General features: G+C 39.9%; 1 protein-coding gene across 2 annotated transcripts in view; it reads right to left on the reverse strand.

Moving 5' to 3' along the window:
• The window catches only part of SCAMP1 (secretory carrier membrane protein 1), a 57,334-nt gene extending 36,350 nt beyond the window's left edge, over window positions 1–20,984 (reverse strand). Inside the window, exons 1-2 of one of the 2 annotated variants that reach the window (XM_074856752.1) lie at window positions 20,755–20,984; window positions 5,295–5,372 (exon numbers count right to left, since the gene is read on the reverse strand). In XM_074856752.1, coding sequence (XP_074712853.1) covers window positions 5,295–5,372; window positions 20,755–20,811 — 135 coding nt within the window. In that variant the 5' untranslated portion in view covers window positions 20,812–20,984. The remainder of the gene's footprint in view (window positions 1–5,294; window positions 5,373–20,754) is intronic. The other variant, XM_074856753.1, reaches the window with a different exon arrangement.
• Between the last annotated feature and the right edge of the window lie 453 nt (window positions 20,985–21,437).

The raw sequence follows: 21,437 nt of genomic DNA on the forward strand, positions 1-21,437 counted from the left end.
CATTTGCAAGCTGTTGTATTGAAAAATTGTCTGCAATGACCCCAGTGTACAAGATGCATGAAGTCTAAAACTGGAGGCATTCTGGAAAGCAGTAGCTCAAATTTAAATTTTTAAAAGGTTGGCAAAGACAAAAACTGTACATAGTAAATGTAAATCTTACTGAGGAAATACTATTACCAAGCAGTCAGATTACAGCTAGGTATAGGAGCAACTGATTTGCTATTTAGAACCAAAAGCAAACACCCATTTTCTAAGGTCACCTCAAACGTTTTATGAGCACAAAAGATGCAAGTGGGAGAAACACACTTGGTCAATAACTATCAAAACCCTGAAGATGTCAAACTAGGTATCTGCAGGAACTAGTTTTGATAATTAATGGACATTTCATAAAGACAGTGAGATCCGTAACTATTAAGTAAGCAGAACAAGAATTCTCATCTGTTAGCATACTTTTGTCTATGTTATTATGATTTTTATTGACAGGATTTCTAGGAATAAAAATTGCTGAGCCATCTTTGAAGGAAACCAGTGAATCTGGCACCTGCCAGGTAATTCTGTGAACCTTGACCAACATCTTACGCAGTTCATACCAGCGCATCCCAAAAGGTACTGTCTTCTTTTGTCTCAGAAGTAGGTGAGTAGACATAGGCTTCTCGGGTGGCTTCAGGGAAGTAGAAGTCAAGCTTCTTCCTCCCCTTCTCAAATTTAGAGGTCTAATCCATCCTTCTGGAACACGGAAGATTTGGCCCCATGTCAGGAATAATGAAAATTTGAAAACAAGACTTGATCTATGTTTCTCAACTGCGCAGAATGTCACAGTAATCCCATAAAAATTCTTTCGTTCCTAATTTCATACTTACTGGACGAAAGGTTGGCTTACTCACTGTAATGGTTTGGCCCCTGATGGGGTCTGAGACCACGCGGCTGCTGCCCCTCCCCCACAAAGGGAGTGAAGTACAAAGCCCCGAGACTGAGATAAGGAAAGGTTTAATACAACAGAGCAACAGCAACACAATAAACAGCAACAGTAACAGTGATAACAATGAACAGAGCAAAGTATATCTACCAATACAGGAGTGAGAGGAGCAGATGTATGAAACCACACGCCCAGTGCTCCCGCGCCAGGATGTGACACGCCAGGATGTGACGTCCGCATGGTATCTGAGTAACCCAGCTAGAGCTCCCCCCCCCACTACTGGGGAAACTTAACCCCATCCTGGCTAAACCAGGACACTCACATATCAGGATAAAGTTGTAGAATTCTGCTGTAATTAATACATAATTTATTAAATATAAGAAATGAAACAAATACATTTTGACTCACTTATGGATCAGTATACACATGGGGTTGTTGGGAAAAGATCATGCTACTTTTATTACACAACATGTTACTTTTTGGAACACAGCAAATTAATTAGATACTATGGGGGGAAAAAAGAAAAATCACTGTAAGAACTACCAAACACTGGAACAGGTTGCCCAGGGAGGTCACAGGATCTCCATCCTTGTATATAACTCAAAACTCCTCAGGACAAGATGCTGAGCAATGTGACTTAGTGACCAACTTTGAATAGGCGGGACTGAAAAAGACGACCTCCAGAGGTCTATTGCAACCTATGACTTGGCACTTATTCTGACATACCTGCCTGTCCACATGCTGTTGGTTGCCTGCCTAAGTGCTATTTGTAGCCTACGGATTTGGGTGTGGAAGAGATACCCAACCGACTTAGAGCCTGCACAGGACTGATGAGACATTCACAGCAAGGCAGGTGGTCAGCAATTCTGTCTTTTTAAGAGAGTAACTCTATCAATAATTACTCAGACTTGTATTGTGAGAACTCTACTAAACTCCAGTCGTCACTGGATAGTATCATATCATGATATACCACCCACATTTGGACAGGGGAACTAACTCAACTGTTTTTAGAGACTTTACTTCACAGATCCATGGTCTTTGACCCTCTCGGACACATTATGATAAGGTAGTTGCATCTTGAAATTCAACCGACACCACTCTACAACATCCCTTTTTGTTCCTACCACAAATGGTACTTCTGGGATAGATCTTCTTACTTCATGCCCTGTTCTCACAGCTGCACTGGGGGAGGAAGCAATCATTACGACCTCTCTTGAAGAGAAGAGGTTGGCTGGAGATAAATGCTCAAAAGAAGTTATCTCTAACAGATTTCTCCATGTAGGTGAAAGTTTATTTGGGGGGGTGGGGGTGGGGGGGGAATGTCTTCCAATAGAAACCAGGTGTGGATGATCAATCTCATTTCTTATCAACACTTCACTGTGTTTGGATGCAAAAGAGGAGGGGAGCTGCCCAGGAATTTACTTAAAAGAAAATCCATTGAAATATGCCTTTTAAAAATGAAAAACACCCCAACTCCACTAATGATTTTTTCAAAATTTTTAATGCAGCAATTTGAAAGTGATTGCTATATGCATTATTGTGTCTATACATGTTATACATATATACACAGAGTGCTCAGATAAATTCAACATGCAGTAGCAAAACCTGTAGAAGCAGGAAGGGATTAAAGGTCTTCTTTAACAGTAGTTTCATTAAACCATGAGGCAGAAATACTAATTGTCTAATCTGATCTCTTCCTTGTCAATTTCAGAAACATGACAAAAGACAAAGTTATCTCCATGGTGACTATTAAGAGCTGGAAACAAAACCACTGAAGATGCAGGCAATGATATTTAATCTGACATTTATACCATTCACTGAAAACGTTTTTTGGTTTAACAATCAAAAATAAGACAGGCTTTGAAACTTGGTAAGAAGCAAAAAAAACACAACCAACCCCAAACTCCTCCTGATTTCTCATGTTAGATATTAAGGTGGTGGCACTTGAGACCTAAAATCTCCTGTGCCCATTCACTTTCCTCATTATGCCTTACAAGTTATTTCTCTATCAAATTTCCCACTGCAGATGTGACAGATATAAGTTGACTGAGAAAAGGTGAATACACTGAAATACTTGGCAAAGGGAGAATACAACTGAGCTAAAATAACAAATGTCAGTATTGAGTTTGAAGTCACTTTCTCACAGAAGAAACATCCCTGTCTGGATTTGCAATGGAGAAATATTTTTGGAGTCCAGCATAATTTATTAACTTGAATTTGGAGGAAAAAGGGAAAGAAGGTTAATGCTGTGTTAATGCTATAGACTGCAAGATACCATCTTACCATTACCCCTAGAAGTCTGGATTTCTAACTGAAGCATACCATTCTCAGCTTCCTTAAAACTACAACCACACATAGTTACTCATGGTGAAACAAACACTGTTTTAAGTCTTACAGTCCAGCAATTCTCAAACTAAAGAGCACAGAAATCTCCAGGACATATTTTGCTACCACCAGCTTGTATCCTTCCTGCTCACTAGCACCATTATGGTCTTCAAATGTAAGATATGAGATTACCTGCACAGAACTGTTCAAGATGACTCAGCTCCCCAGCAAAGGTAGAACAAGGAACACCAGCAAATCAAGGCCCCCAGAAATTATTTGAATGATTTTGCTCTGAGCAGCACACAAAATGCTAATTTCTGTCCCTACTCTCACAGACATTGCAATCCTCCAAGTCTAAAATTCACAGACCCTAGTTCTACCTCTGTTCATCCAGTCTTTAAAAGCATTCACTTCCACTGTCTCTAATTCCTTACTCCTGTCACATACAATTACTTGTACATGCATAGTACGTCCTTCTCTTGCATACAGCGCTGGCAGGAAAAGAGAGGTGAGAACATGGAACTGCAATCATAACCTTAGGTATCTAAGCAAATGCATGTAATTACAGAATACTTACATATTCAGCATCCACAAGATACACAGAGAGGAAGGGGAGTATCATCTAAAGGTTGCTTATTATTGCACTCTTAGCTGAATACATACTTTATTTCTTCAGTCTTGCTTTCTGCAAAAATACCTGCAAAATTTCTTTCCCTCTACAGAAAGAAAACTGCTCATTCAATAGACGGTTTTTATCTATGGGATGTTAACAAATTCATAATTAATTGAATCACAGTGCATGAATATAGCACATATTCAGCAGATACGAACGCTGACTTAAAGATTTTCTCCATCCTCCCAATTTTTCTGAATGAGTGACATCTGTAATGAGCAATTAGAACTTTTTATACATGCACAGGTGACTGTTCAAAGCCAGATAACCTTAGCTACATACTTGTTTTCCTTTTCCCACTGAGCTGTGTGTTAAAATAAGTACATAAGTAATAAAAAAGTCAGAGTAACTTTATTTTTTTTTTTAACAAGACTTACTGTCTTTGTAATTTATGGTCAATATAAAGCAATTCTGAAACTCTTCAAACTTCAGGAAGTCACATCAAGCGTAACTCATCATATTGTGAATTAGGAGAAAAAAATTTTGGGGACTTATTTAATATTGTTGCTAGCTGTAAATATTCTGCCTTAATAAGCTGATCCAAGGCATACTCAAAACCAAGCTTCTTCCAGTCTAGCATTTTAACACTCTATGAAACCTTACAGTTGCATTGCAGAGACTCAAATACTAACATTCCTTATCAGCACTACCAGATTTAACATAGGAAATAAGCCTACTTCTGAAAAATACAGTATTTGAATGTTTATAAATTATACTGACAGACAACAATCATCCACAGATCTTGCTAATCTTGTACAAGATCATTACTATCAAAAGTAACCACTGAAAATTGCTGTTTCAGTATGAATTTACTACCCCATTCACTGTATTGCCCCTCCGCCATGGGTAAAAATAAGGACAAGGTAAATTAAAACTATACATATTAGAGGCAAAAAGCAACTGTGTTTCTTGGGCATAAATTATTCCTTTTACTACAGCAAAACTACTCATAGCCTGTGGACTTGTACTTAAATGCAATGTTTTTCTTATTCTGAGTAGCACTTTCATTAAGTGAAATGGAAGTCAAAAGCAAGACACTGGGGAAGTGTGCCACATTCACAAGCTTTGAAGCAAGTAAAATTCATAAAAGCACAAGGACAGACTACCAGAAGTCTTACTGAACAGGGAAAAAAACCTAAATTCTGGTTTGGCCCCCATTCAGAGAGCCACTCTTCCTTAACAGGTCGAAGCTCAATTTCAGTCAACCTAGCCACTCAATCCTCTAAATACTTTATGGGACTATCTATCCTTACACATCTTCCACTACCTCTAGTGAGCCTGTCACATGTTTTACAATGTCAGTCCCAAACTCTGAAAACAATACGTCACAAATCTTACCTAAAAATATTAACAGCATGATTAAGAAATTAATATGCTTACTGTTCTTGAATCAGAGAAAGGATTGTACTCATCTAGCCCTGGAGGAACATTCCTTGTCACTTGCGTAACGGAAGGATCCTAGAAGAGAAAACAGTTCTGTAACTGTATGTACATGTATATAAGCAATAAGTCAACACCTATATAATTATATCATATAAAACTCAGCTTTAGTTTTGATCTAAAAAAGGTTTGTTTTCACTAAAAAAGCCTGTAAACATCCATCTCTGTGTCTCCAAAATGGCATCATTCCATTCTGAGCTTCTTATAAACCTAGATTAACACAGTTGAAAACTCCATCTGTCATACATTTCACTTATAAGGAAAAAAGCTCTCAGTAGAGAAGAGAATAAAACTGTACCCTGCTATGCTGACCACTGGACTCCAAAACTACACACCCAAAAAGAACAACAGAAGAAAAGAGCTTTCTGTAACTCTTGGTTTTCCGTACCCAGAAGTACCTCGAACACCTTCAGGAATAGGAAAAGCATTTCAGAAAAATGAAGCTGAGGAAACTGTCCCACAATTCTAAAAGCACCTCTGGTTCAGCTTCTACTTAAACTCGTAAAATTAAGAAAAAAGTGTAATTTTTTTCCTCCAATGAACTATACAGTAAGAAAGACTGCTTGAGGTTTAGCTTGAGAAAGCAATTTCAAGAATGAAACATTTATCTTGCTAGAGACAGGCAGGCTTGGTTCTGCAGAAGAGCAGAAGTGCTCACTACCATGGACCACACTAACTTCACATGAAGAAAAATTGTACTTATTCCATGTGATGCCTGGTTCCACTATGTTGTTTCTGTGCCTTAATTTAAGGGGTTGCATCTTCAGAACATCAGAATGAATGAAAGAAAGGTTTTCTTGAAAATTAATAAATCCACTTATTCAGTATGGTTACATTTATATTTACATAAATGCGCAAAACAAGTGTACAATATTTTATATGAACATCAAACATACAAAATAGCTGTAACATACTATTTACTATTTATAACTGTTATGTACAGATATACGTATTTTCTTAACTTCAACAGTCTCGTTCACCATTAGAAAACAAACTGGAGTTGATAAAGACCAGGAAGAACATAAGTATTTACATTTCTATACACTTACATTAATATTTCCTTTAAAGACAGCTACATTTAAAACCTCTACATGAAATATTTGTCTAATTTTTTAAAATACGACTTAATCTATACTTAAGTAAATATACAAACTATTAAGATACTGAAAAACATAATCTAGATTCTTAGAATCTGCATCTGTTACGACATTAGCTTAGTCTTGACAGCAGTAACTTAATCTACAGATGCAAGAATAGTATTTTCTTAATGGCTGCAGTCAACTTATTTACACCTAGAAAAAAAAACCAGCGCAGAACATCTATCAACTCTAAAATCCTGAAGGATATAGCAAATGAAAACAAGTCTGTTTTTTTCACTATCTTTATTCAAAAATTTATTAATGAGGTAATAAAAAAAAATTTTTTATTTAAAAAAGTTTAAGACAAGCAAATCATTGCTTCAAAAATTAAAAAATTCTATGTTGCATATTTTAATCAAATTTGTGTGCATAAGCATAAATAAAAAACTACCCTTGTGGTCACATAAAATGCTACCACATTTGACTAAAGCATAGAGTTAGCTGCAAATCAGTATTTTAATGGTGACTGAGCAAGAATCACCCTTTCTATAAATGTATACAAAACATCATTACAAGCAATACAAAATCAGCTTTCCTACATTTGACTCATACTATAATTAGTGATTTCAATAAAGACACCCTGGTGGCAGTCTCCCCCAAAAGTTTGCCTTATTTTTTAGTTACCATCTTAGACTTGAATGCACTGTTCCAACTAAAATATCACCAGATCTTGCATAAACCTATGGGCTAATTCATTGTAACACACTATTTCATTAAATGACTGGCACAAAATACTATGCAATGAACAACAAAAACAATGGAAAGTGTGTGTGGAGAACATTTGCTGTCAAAATTCAACTACGAAACATTTGAAACAATGAATAAAAAGATCATAAAAAATAAGGGAAGAATTAAATTTCACATCTGAATTAGGCATTAGTTTACAAAACTTATCAGGACAAGATCAAAAAAGATGAACTTAAAGTTAATACAAATAAGACAATTTCATAATTCAATATACAGGATGGTAGAAAGTTGTACACAGCTGAAAACTTTTAACTTACTGTGGTGGGTCCACCCCAGCCAGCAGCTAAGCTCCCACCTAGTCACTGGTTCACTGCCCTCCCCTGTGGGATGGGTTAGAGAATCAGATGGGCACAACCAAGTAAAACTTGTGGGTGTAAAGAAAAAGACAGTAATAAGTGGGGAGAACCACTCACAACCTCCCATCAGCAGAGAAATACCCAGCCAGCCTCTGAGCAACCTTGGAACATCTCCACCACCACTATCAGCACCACCAACGTTACTGCCAAGCATGATACTATATAGTATGGAATATCTCTTTAATCAGCTGGGCTCAGCTGTCCTGCCTGTGTCCCCTCCCAACCTCTTGCCCAACCCCAGCCTACTCTCAGGTGGAAGCAGAGTGGGAAACAAAGGCAGTCTTGGTGCTGTGCAAGCACTGTTCAGTTACAGCTGACATTGGTGCCTTACCAGCACTGTTCTGGTCACAAATCTGAAACACAGCACCATAGAAACTGCTATGAAAAAATATTAACTCCATCCTAACCTGACCTAGTACATTCATTCTCACCTTTATATGTTAGCATGAATTAGCAGAGCATAAAATATGCTATTCTTTGTTCATGCTTACAGTATGGTACCCCTTCTACAAATGTTCTGCTATCATCCCCTCTTCCACACATAAAAATGTTCAAGTATATACACATACGAAACTAGTGATAGCTAACCATCAGCCACACAGTGAAACAGTATGTCTACATTATTTAAACTCCAACAGCACTTAGTACTTTATCTGCTTAAAAAGTACATTTCAACACTAAACTTCTGTGAAGAGTGCACTAACCAAGTAGCTTGACTGTGCCTGCAAAGGACAATAAATGCAAATAACTAGAATATCAGACTCATGAGACTGCCAAGCAGCAGATTTCCAAAAACAGCAGGAAAGCAAGCAGCAGAACAGCAACAGATTCCAAAAAGCAGGAAAGAGTAGTCAAGTCAAATCCAGAAGAGCAATTTATATTTAGAAATACAATATGCAAACAATAATAAATATCTGATGAAAGAAAGCCTTTTTTCTTTGAGTGTTTTAGAGAAGACTATGGGGAAAAAGTTTCTCAGTTGTCTTCACACAGCTGTTGTGACATTCTAACACTGACAAACAACAGGAAACACATGCTGAACCAAACAAGCTTACTACATCAAATGTCTTAGTATTAGAAATAAATTGTATGTTTAAATACACAGTGGGTAGAGCAAGAAGCCCTCCATCAGAAGTCCATTATCATTTTGAATTAACAGTTGCTATACTTATGCCAAATACTGTTATTGTTTGCAAAAGCAGCAGCAGCTTTCAAAAAAACCTGAATGACTCAGGACATTCAATATCAGCTCTATTAAAGAAAAGTTTCATTACCTACTAAAAAATTATAATTGTATTGAATTACACAAATTGAACTCCACTATGGCAAGTAGCATTCAAATTCTCCTCTCAGAAAACCTCAATTACAGCCTGGACTTCAATGGAAGTTCATGGCCTGATCTCTTCCACAGGCAGAAAGAGTCAAGAAGTTAACCAGAGATCACAGTAGAAGAAGAGTAACCTCACAGGTGAAGGAGGCAATCACTAGCCTGGAGATCCGTATGTCTCCTATACTGGTTCGCTGAGATCTTCTCTTAATGCTAGAACTATCCTCAGTATGGAAAGAAACAAGCTCTTCGTAGTCTGGGTGCCCAGGTATAGTCTGCTAGACTTCAAATTGTTCTGAATACCTACAGTGCATCGAACAACTGATGCCAACAGGACTGCACTTCATATTTCAAAACACTACTTATAGTATTTCCGAAGAGATCAGACCCAACATCAGGAAGGAACACAAAGAATTACTTTGAATCATTTACCTTACACTCACTGCAGCTCATTTTAAAAATGGAGCAAATGCCAATTCGTCTAAATAGTGAGAAAACCTGTGAAGCACTTACACTCACTGCTTGAGAGTAATAAAACACTGAATTTTGAAGTTAATCAGGGTTTGAATAATAAACGTGCAGGACCACATACTCAAAGAAAAAGTGGCATTTAAGTGAGTGTTATCAAATTTCTATGACACGTATATTCTAGTGGTTAAAAACAGCAAAAACTTTAATGCTCTACAAGAATAAGTAAACCTAGGCTGGCATAACTTATTTTTCTATATTTGATATTCCACCCAGATAATTAAGTTAAAATGCATGCTTCTCAGGTTATTTTTGGTTTTTCATATTAAGAAACAGAAAAAAAGCCACAAAGACAAGTTCCAATAGGTGGTAATATACAGATACCAACACAAAGCACCAGCATGGCTGGAACCATCAGATACCCAGGAACCTCAACTTGCTGCATGATTTAAGTAATTAAAAATAGGGTTACTCTCTGCAAATACAGAAGATTGGGAATTTCTTGGACAGACTGTAAATATCTGATGTCAACCACTGACTGCATCAACTGTAAAATGCGCAGTCCAATCTCAGGCTGAGAAAGCTATGTCCTGGTTGACCAGTACTTCTGCCCAAACTGGACCTGCCCTTGCACTAACACCTCGCCACAACCACCCAGCCAGTCCTAGTCCCTACTCCTTTGAGTGCCGATCCCTGTAATTCTCATCTTGTGCAAACCCTTGTTCCCTCCTTCCAATTGATACTTCCTTCTCCAGCCTTATCTTGCTCAAACTCCTGCCATTTCAGCCCCCTGAGTTTCTGATCTTTTTATTTAAGTATTAGTTTTATCAACCACAGAACAGAATTTAAGAACATTTTTCATACCCAGCTACTGTAGCTATTGGCGAATTTAAGTCACACACAGTCATTTCAGATTGCATTTTCAAGATCTGAATTAGTTCAGGAGACTGGAGTTTTAAGAAACCAGCACAACTTAATTGCTGTGATGGTTTAGTCCCTGCCAGGGTCTGAGACCACATGGCCACTGCTCCTCCCCCACAAAGGGAGTGAAATACAAAGCCCCGAGACTGAGATAAGGGAAGGTTTAATACAACAGAGCAACAGCAACACAACAAACAATAACAATAACAGTGATAACAATGAACAGAGCAAAGTATATACCGATACAGCAAAGAGAGAACTGGCTGCGCCAACCCACACGATCACCGATTCTTCCCACGCTCACGCCAGGATGTGACATCAGCATGATATATGAATAACCCAGCTAGAGCTCCCCCCCACTGCTGGGGAAACTTAACCCTATCCTGGCTAAACCAGGACAATTGCTTTCCATCCAATCTTTCATTTTACCTGCTTCTTGTACTCTCTCTACTGTAATGTCAATCTCAAAAGCAAAGATTAGCATCACACTCTTTGAATGACTAGGAGTCAGGTACAAGAAGCACCCCAGTCTTTACATCAAGAATGGACAAGTCAGAAAAAAACCAAACCAAAACAAACACAAACAAACCAAAACCAGAAAACACATTTATATCTCATACTGTAAGAGCACCTATAGACCTACTGAAAAACATCTCCTGTGGCATCACCCAGATATAGATAAAATTAACTGTAAACCCAGTTATCACAGTTATCACAGAGGGTGTACAAACATAATTAATTACAAGTGAGAATGTTTAAAATGGAGCATAATAATCCATTCTACACAAGTTTTTACAGCTTTTTTTTAAAAAAAAAAACCAAACAAATTAAACAGAGACCTCTATTGTCTAGGAGACCAAAACTAGTCATCAGCATTCTTCATTAATACAGAAGAGATTAGCAAATTAAAGACTGAAGAATTAGATACATCTGTAATGATTCTTTGTATTACTGTTCACTGGGAATAGGTCCAGCATTGTTCTACCATTAGTAAGAGGCTCTGACGGCATACATAACCCAATAATATTCTGAAAAACACCATCAGCTAAGTTTACACTGTCAGTTGTGATTTTGATTTCTTTTAAGTGAAGAGAAACCAGTGAACTAGGAATTGTCCACTCCAAACTGTCCTTTGGGTAGTTAAAAAAAGTTTTCACTTTTGAGGTACACAGATTTCTTCTACAAAAAGGCCAAAGCATTTATCTTATGCACAAATTATTTAACATGGAATGAAAGAGGGGAAAAAACAGGCTAAAAATATTACAATGACAATATGTGCTTGTGTTGCCTTTTTTTTTTCCCCTAAGTGGAACTACAAAAGTGACATCAGCAGTCTGCACAGAACGTTTAATTTACTACTTTTCAGTTTGCTCTCAAGAACTAGCAGGGAAGTAAAAGCGATACCTTATTGCAGAGGTCAAGAAACAGGGTTTATAAGCACTCATTCTTAACACTGATTTGGACAGAGAGTGAAACAGTTTTACAATACATCAGCGATTGAAAACAAGAATTTCAAATAAAAACCACATAACCTAAGTGGATAAAAAAAGAAATTGCTGGAAAAAGGAACAGGGAAAAATGCATAAGAGACTTTTACAAGAAGAACAGGGGGTAAAATTGTCCCATTTTCTAACACTGATTGACAAGGGAAAGTAAGTAAGACAACTAAATATTTATCAAGACCTGGATACCAGGAATATTGTAAATCAAAATAACACAATAATCGTATTTGGAAAAGAATATAAAACTGAAATGCTGCACTTAGAGTGACAGAATTTTTCTTTTTTAAATTTACATGTAATTAATAGGACAGCACCAAATATCTGAGTAAACTGACAGAAGTACACCTGGTTAGTCCTAGGACAAAAAAGACCAAAGGAAAACAATGTACTATGAACACAAAAATGGGTTTTAAAAGAAGAGGATTAATTATTTTTAGTGAAGCAAATCAGAAGAAGAAAACATGGAAAACACCTTATCAGTTACACAGCTCCTTAAGTACAGCAAAGGGAAGAAGAAGGTACTGAAGACAACTGTAGAAATCTTCATTTTTCACCTTAGTTCTACCTTAAAATTCAAGAGCTAAGAATGATCTGTTAATGACATGAGCAGTTGCAATCCAAAACAGTCCTTCTCATGGCAAAAACGCTTAGAAGATGAAGTCTCTTTATATTATCAGTAATTCACGATATCAATCCTAGCACCTTCCTCATCAGTCACTTATGCTCTGCCACCATACATTTTTCATTTTAGTTCATGATCCCCACAAATAAGTTTATCCAAGCTAACTGCTTTACCAGCCTTCATCAACCAGCCTTCACTTTACCACCTTCTTCAGTATTTACCGTTTCATAACAACCTTCACCTAGCTATGCATTTTCCCTGTTGCTTTTTGTGCTTGGAAGAAATTTCCCAGAAAGTAACAGTGACATAACCCCAATCTTATCCTCCAAACTACTCAACATGCTCAGCAAAGATGTTATTCCTTCAAAAACCTCTGATGTATATAGAATAGAAACGGAAACCAGAGGTCTAGCAGGACTGATTCCAGACTGGTGAATCCACCCTGGGGAAGTAACAAGATCAGATCCACAAATCTAGCAAACTCAATGTTGACCAACTAGGACTTTTTAATCCCCACCACTCCTACTGAAAGGCTTTGTTTTGCTACATGAAAAGGATAAGCTCTTCTCATTTCAACTTAAGCTCTCCATTACCACAACTTATTCCCTATACCCACTTCATATTAGCCTTTTATAAATATGAGTAACACTAATTGTATACTTTTCAGCAAGAATTCATCCTGAGGTTTGGGTTTTTTATTTATAGAACAGTTGTACTTCCTGCTCTGTTGAGTGCTTCCTAAAAATCACACCACTGGCTCAGAAAATTAAGCAAAAACGCAATGAAAAAATATCTGAAACTATGTTTGTTGGTCTGAGGTTTTTGATTTCTTCATCAAAGAGAAAACTATCCATCCCACTCTTCATAAATGAGTCCTAGAGAGCAATAAAAGCTATTCCTGTTTCAGCTGAAACTCTCCATATGATAGACTTTGCTTTCTCTATGTCCTCAGCAGCATTTTTTGGGAGAGATTTCTGACAAAACTTAGCTTTTGAGAGCAAAATTGGGAGAAAAAAAGTTTATTTGGCCAGTAATGGATATCAAAGCTTTTTTCCTCCTGTGTTAACTCTTAGGTTTCAGCTTTTAAATTAGGACCTGACACTTGGAAAAGAAGACAGCCTGCACATGAAGGATGGTTTTTTTCAGTCCCATAACATTCTACATTCAGATAGACTAAGCTTCTGAAATTGCAACTTGCACATGTTCAGTAAACATTTGGTATAAATCAAACAGCTAAACTCCCCAAAGACTCCTTGTTCATGCCACAAGTTGCACATGAAAAAGTTAAGTTTCAAGAAGCTACTAGGGTTTTGATGCAGTGTCAAACATTGATGGGTCTTCACACTTTATTTCTTTCTTCATCATCCCAGGTCCAAGAATGAGCAAAGGTACAGAAACTTCACAAACAGCAATTAACTTGAGATTTTATGTTTCACTGTTCCAATAATTAGTACATTAGCAATATAAACAGTTTACATTTAACAGTATTAAGGAAGTCTTAATGTATTGCACCTACAATAGCATATTTTAACGTATGATTAAAACCCACTTACTACAAGAAAGAATTGTCCTCAAAAGTTACACATGTAACATCTGGAGGAATTAATGACTTAGATGCAAAATAAAGACTATTTCTGTACTTCTAATAATAAAAAATAAAAAAATCTGAGTAACCACTACAACAGTTCTTTCACAATTTTAACATCTCATTCACCGATCAGCCGTTTCCCATCCCCCTCCCAGAATAATATTTAAAAGATTTTGACTCTAGCACTGCCAGAACACAATTATTAAGTAGGATAGTGCACAAGTAGCCAGCTGGGGTTTCTTATACTTGGCTCCCAATAACTGCCTGTTACATGCCACATTATCTCAAGGAGCAGAGCTATGGAGGGTTCCTGAGCTACTGAGCAAGGCAAATTCCCCACCTCTGAAACCAAAAAGAACTTCAGAGGCCCACAAGGTGAAATTTGTCCTAAAGCTTGCACCAGCAGCATCCTGTAATGGCATACTGGATGCCTAAGAAAGCATCAGCTCCATCTCATAGCTACTCTCAAATATTTCTCCTTCCTCTGCTCTGAAATGTCTGTTACACTCCTTTGCAACATTAAATCTCAATATATATTACGACAATACTACTAATGGAATATGTGCTAAAAATTTACTGAAAATCTGGAAAAAATTCTAGGTATAACTGATACTGAGTATCTATTAAAACACTTTACAGGTTTAATAGATTACAGTGCAGTTGCAGCACTGATGAAGCACTCTTGAAAGCTATCATGTAGGCTAGGTAAAAGGCTCTTCCAATACAATGATGTTCAGCATCAAATTATGCAAGATTTAGGGGAATTTATAAATTTTGAAGTCGTGAAGGGAAGCCAGGTAATAAAGTCGGAAAAACATTTGTATTTTATGTCCTTTGTTAATTTAAAGATGGAACTTAATTGGGTATATTTTATAGTCACATAAAAGAATTAAAACTCAGTTATGCATACAGGCACACAACAAACATTGTAAAGCACAAATACTGCAGAAACACTTCAAGTAATTAGGGTTCTGATCCTTCAGAAAAAATTAAGACTTCTTTTTCTTTCTGTCCATTTCTATCACTTTAGCAATCAAGGTGTAAAATGTATAGATTCTGCTGCCACACAAAGCAGCAGTCATCTGCACTATTAGCTTCAGCATCAAACCTCCAGCTTGTACTTCCTGCCAAACAAGACAGAAGATGAAGTTGTGCTCATGTGATTCAGATTAAGTGTAATATCCAATTTATAAGAGGAACAACCTCCATTGTAAATTTAAGCTCTAACATATGTGGGGGAGGTCCCAACAGACTGGAAATTGGCCAATGTAACACCCACATATAAGACGGGTCAGAAGGATGATCCGGGAAATTACAGGCCTGTCAGCTTGACTTCGGTGCTCGGGAAGCTGATGGAGCAGCTCATCCTGAGTACCATCACACAGCACATGTGGGACAACCAGATGATCAGGCCCAGTCAGCAGGGGTTTATGAAAGGCAGGTGCTGCTTGACAAACCTGATCTCCTTCTATGACAGGGCGACCTGCATATTGGATGAGGGAAAGGCTGTGGGTGTTGTTTACCTTGACTTTAGTAAGGCCTTTGACACCATTTCCCACAGCATTCTCCTGGTGAAACTGACTGTTTGTGGCGTGGATGGGCACACGCTTTGCTGGGTAAAAAACTGGCTGGATGGCCGGGCCCAAAGAGTTGTGGTGAATGGAGTTAAATCCAGTTGGTGGCCGGTCACGAGTGGTGTCCCCCAGGGCTCGGTTCTGGGGCCACTCCTGTTTAACATCTTTATTGATGATCTGGATGAGGGGATCGAGTGCACCCTCAGTAAGTTTGCAGACGACACCAAGTTGGGTGGGAGTGTTGATCTGCTCGAGGGTAGGGAGGCTCTGCAGAGAGACCTGGACAGGCTGGAGCGATGGGCTGAGGCCAACTGTAGGAGTTTCAATAAGGCCAAATGCCGGGTGCTGCACTTGGGCCACAACAACCCCCAGCAGCGCTACAGGCTTGGGGAGGAGTGGCTGGAGAGCTGCCAGTCAGAGAGGGACCTGGGGGTGTTGATTGACAGCCGGCTGAACATGAGCCAGCAGTGTGCCCAGGTGGCCAAGAAGGCCAATGGTATCCTGGCTTGTATCAGCAATAGTATGGCCAGCAGGGACAGGGAAGTGATCTTACCCCTGTACTTGGCACTGGTGAGGCCGCACCTCGATGACTGTGTTCAGTTTTGGGCCCCTCACTACAAAAAGGACATTGAATGACTCAAGCGTGTCCAGAGAAGGGCAACGAAGCTGGTGAAGGGTCTGGAGCACATGTCATACGAGGAGCGGCTGAGGGAACTGGGGTTGTTTAGTCTGGAGAAGAGGAGGCTGAGGGGAGACCTCATTGCCCTCTACAACTACCTGAAAGGAAGCTGCAGAGAGCTGGGGATGAGCCTCTTTAACCAAGTAACAAGCGATAGGACAAGAGGTAATGGCCTTAAGTTGCACCAGGGAAGGTTTAGACTGGATATTAGGAAGTATTTCTTTACAGAACGGGTTGTTAGGCGTTGGAATGGGCTGCCCAGGGAGGTGGTGGAGTCCCCATCCCTGGAGGTGTTTAAGGGTAGGGTCGACATAGCACTTAGGGATATGGTGTAGTTGAGAACGGTCAGTGTTAGGTTAATGGTTAGACCGGATGATCTACAACGTCTTTTCCAACCTAGATGATTCTGTGATTCTGTGATATACTTAGCTCTAGTGACTCAAGTAAACCTGTGATCTCAGTAGGAGCAATTAAGGTGCCTAACAACATTTTTAGGTATCTTAGAGCATCTCAGACACAAGAATGGCAGTCATAACAGAACTACAAAAGAACTCTGTCTTTTTGGAGCAACAACTCAAAGCTAACAATTTGGATACCTAATCCTACCCAAAAAAACTACTCACATAATTAACATTACATACATATGAGGGTTTCCATGATTGTGTCCTTACACACTAAAACTTAAAAGACATGGGCTATTCTGTTTAAATCTTTATTCACATCACATAGCGGTTTGGCTTTTACCTGAAGGTCACCATTCACATTTAAACAACTGTATCTCAGTTTTCAGTCCTACCATAATTTCTGTAGTATCAAATACCTGCACCTGTTCAGAGCTCTAAATACATCAGATGAACCAACTCAACACAGAACTCAGTTTTTAAAGTCCATATTCCACAGCCACTCCTAAGTAACCATTTCACATGTTTGGACAACTGCAACAAACATCCTTCAATGTGAAATTCATAGCTCTACTTAAAAAAATAATTTCTTCTCTTAGTAGTAGTATCATTCACTTAGAAAACAACAAAAAAAAACCCCACAGAACCAACACATTTTTATGGTAAATGAATTGCTAAATTGCTTTAGAGTAAATGAAACATGCTGGATTTCAAGAGACTGCGGTTTCAGAACCTTTCACAGAATCGTCTAGGTTGTAAAAAGACCTTGAAGATCATCTAGCCCAACCATTAACCTAACACTGACCGTTCTCAACTACACCATGTCCCTCAGCACTGGGTCAATGTGACTCTTAAACACTTCCAGGGATGGGGACTCCACCACTGCCCGGGGCTGTCCCTTTGTATCTGTATCACCCCCCAAGACAGAAGACTACAACTATGCCCTATCATATGACATTCAAAAAAAAGCACAAGGCAACAAGAACACAGCTACATTAAAAAACTGCCTTTGTTTTGTCATACAAAATTTATTTCATGCTTGTTTAGTCTATTCAAGAATAAACTGTCAGGGCCTTGAGGATGCCCAAACCCCTCCTGTGTGCTCGCCTCATCACTAAGGACTTGCCTAGTCATCATGGGACTGTTGCCTGACCCTGGTTACTTTCACTGGGCCTGATCCTGACTTGACTTTCTAACTTGGGCTCAGATCTGCCTCCCCTCTATGGACTTGCCCTGCTACATCAAATAATAGCAGGATTATCACATCTTCATCAGTATGGTACATGAATGCATTTTCTTCCACACACTTTATTGCGAACAAAAGCTTTTTCATGTTAGCATGTTACTTGTCTGTTTGTTTCATTACCTCCTGTCTTTCAAACAAAAACATATCTTGGTTTTGTTGGTATGGCATCCAGAGGACAGCTATTTACAGAGGAGTACTATGACTTCAAAAGCGTATCAGCCTTTGGGTTCAGTTCCAAGTTTATTTGGGGTTTTTTTAAATAACAAAAGAAAAAGCAGAGGTTAAGTAGACACTGTCTCAAAATCAACAACATTTTATCACCAATCCAAGTAAGCTAATACTTGAAACAAGAAATTCTATTATACAAACTAAATTTCATTACTTCCAGTAGATAACAAAACAGAAATTTAATTTTAGGTTTCCAAATGAATTAACTACCCAAAATACTGAGCAAACTAGATGTTTCTGCTTTACCTTTATCTTCCCAGAGAACATATTTATTTGATTCAACATTAAGCAAGAATCTCTGCTGAAATCTTTTTACTAAAAGTCATGAGACTACTCACAGGAAACCTCACAAATAGATCACAGACAATCAGTAAAGCCAGGATCTTTAAGAAAAAGAAGGATCCATCTTTAGACCTTGGCAACAATTCTTCCACATGATGCACCCTTCCACCTCCCCTTCTCTGCCATATTACTTTGTGATTTCACAGTAGCGCAGGAAGTGGCTTCAAAAGTAAGGAAAACAACTAATCACATCATACATAAAATTATCAGGCAAAGACAAATAAAAATTAGTACATTTGAATAAGGTGTTCAGACAACATGACTGTCCACCTGGAAATACTGGTTCTATGTGTAAAATATTTTAAAAGACATAGTCAGACAAAACTTAAATGCAGACATGCATTAATACCCATAATTTCAAAGCTGTTATGTCCACAAGATGGCAATCAAGGTTCGATTTACATATGAGGCCTTCTGCTACTTCAAGTTAAATGTGTGGATGAGTAAAGGTACTCGAGATTGCCTTTTGCACTGGAATGGGACAGAAGTTAGCAAAGGCTGAAAGAAGTGAAAAAATCCTCTGAAGAAGGCAAAGCATACAGCCTTCCAAAATCAACTTCTACAAATAAAAGAAATCCAGAACTGTGTTTAACAGTGAGCTTCAACTTACAGGAAAGCTGTTACAGAGTCCTTTTATCATGATGCATTGCAGTTAATAAGTAGAGTGTGGATTCTGCCTGACAGCTACAAGATAAGTCTTTCCCTGAAGAGAAATTGGAATAAACTATTGCACTTCCAGCAGTGTCTTCAAACTGGAAGTATGGTTGAGGTAAGTCTCAGCTTAGGTCTCAGAAACACTACACAGAACAAGTTACCTCAGCTGATGAGTGATGCAGGGGCAACTATACTGCTTCCAATACCCCTAACCACTTTGGGTATCTATACACAATAATTTTGCTAGATGGTATCTGCATAACTGTTATAAAAAGTGAGGAAAAGCATTATGTATTTTTGTGGCTGAAGACACATTCTAGAACAATGACACCTTTTCAGTGCTTGGTACCAAAAGTATTTAAAAGAACTGTGCTCACTGCCACTGGTGCCAGTCCAAGCTATCATTAGAAGCAACCTCAACAACAAGGCTGGTGTTCATCTGGAAGGTCACTGCACTCAGTACAACATCAAGTAAAAACACAGTGTGTAGCCTAAGGAATACTATCAACTGAAGTTTATGACCATAAAAACTAAACTAATGATTCAGACAAACTTCAACAAATAAATGTTTGTAATACTATGCTTCCAGCAGCTACTTGCACAGAATTATCCTTGAAATGTGGCAGCTCAATTTTTAAAAGGCTTAATTATTCCAGCTGACATTCTAAACTTACTGTCACATACTACGCGCATGCTTTAAAGTGTCAGCATGAAATAAAATTCGTCAATAAAAAAGTTCCGTAAGAAGCTCAATAAATTAATTGAAGTGGATTCAAATAACAAAGAGAGAAAAGGTAAGGAAGGGAAGCATCCAAGGAGGTCAGCTCATTTTGCCAGCTCAAGCCAGAACAACAGGTAATGAAACTATTCTCAGCTGTATGGCAAGTCAGTAGTGCAAAACCTAAAAGGTTAGGTTACACAAAGGTTAGGACACATTACAACGCATCATTTTGAGATACAGGCAGAACTTATGCCTAGCCATCAGTATTCTGCATGCTTCAGAAACAACGTAAAGAAGCAAATAAGCTTGATGGGAGCTGGGAGGAAACTAGAGAGAAAAAAGTGGGTAAATTCACTAAGCTAAACTATCCGGGTCAGTCAAACGGAAGAAAAAAGATTGCAGTAGTATTATACACACACAAAGTTACCGCCAAAACCCAGAAATCTTTTTTTTTTTTTTTCCTTCAAAATAATGCAACCGAAACGCGATTTCTCTTATTTTAGCAACAGAAGGAAACACGGAAAACTGAACTTGTGAACCGTTTCTAGGGCTTCCAAAAACGCTGATTATCCTACAAGCCCCCCAAGAGCCGTCATGCCCCAACCCTCGCGGAGGGCAGCCCCCGCCGGCGCTGCCGGCCAGCGCCCCCCGGCCCGCCAGCCCCACCCAGGCCAGCGCTACCCCGCAGCGTCGGCCCTTCCCCATCTCCCGTGGCAGGGAGCAGCCCCCCCGCAAGCAACGGGAGAAGGGCCAGGGCCAGGGCCAGGGCCAGGGCCCGCCCCTCCCTCGAGATGCCCGTGGCTTGGCGCAACCCGCTCTCTCCCCGCCGCGACACCAAGGAAGGCTCACCGCGGCCCACCGCCCCGTCCCCGCCCCCAGCCTCACCTTGAAGGGGTTGTTGAGGTCCGGGTCAGCGAAGGGGTTGCTGTCGAAGTCCGACATGGTGGGGGCAGGCGGGCGCTACGATCACCAGCTGGAGGCTCTTCCCCTGCGGCGCCCCCGACACTCGCCGCTCACGGGCTACCCCCCCGCGCCGCTGTCACCCGCCGCTGCGGCCCGGGCCCGAGCCCGCCCCCTCCGCCACCGTCCAGCCACGGAGCACCGACCTCCCAAAATGGCCGCCCCGGAAGTGAGGTTACGAGGCGGGACGGCCCCGAGGGGCAGGGGGAGCGGCTATTCCCGGGGCGGGCAGGAGACGGGGCGGGGCAGGACTTGAGAGAGACCATTCCTGGGGCGGGGAGAGAGGAGGGCTAGAAGAGACCATTGCCAGAGTGGGTGGGGACTGAAGACCTGTTGTGGTGAGGGCTATTGGGCGCTCCTTGTCCTCGCCGCTCCGCCTGGGCTGGTGGGGCAGGATGGGGGGGTTCTGTCCCGCCGCCCTCGCTTGCCAGCACCAGCCGGGAGCCGTGGGGGAAGGAGGCTTGGGGCTTCCCGTCTGTGGCAGGCCCGGCGCGGCAGCTGGACGGGGCGTGCGGATGTTGCCAGCGGCCATGTCGGGAGCGGTGTGCCTCCTCTCAGAGAGCGGGCGCCCGGCCGGGCGGCTCCGAGACGCCGGTTCGCCTAGGGTC

This window comes from Strix uralensis, chromosome Z (genome assembly GCF_047716275.1).
Source record: "Strix uralensis isolate ZFMK-TIS-50842 chromosome Z, bStrUra1, whole genome shotgun sequence".
NCBI classification, from domain to species: domain Eukaryota; kingdom Metazoa; phylum Chordata; class Aves; order Strigiformes; family Strigidae; genus Strix; species Strix uralensis.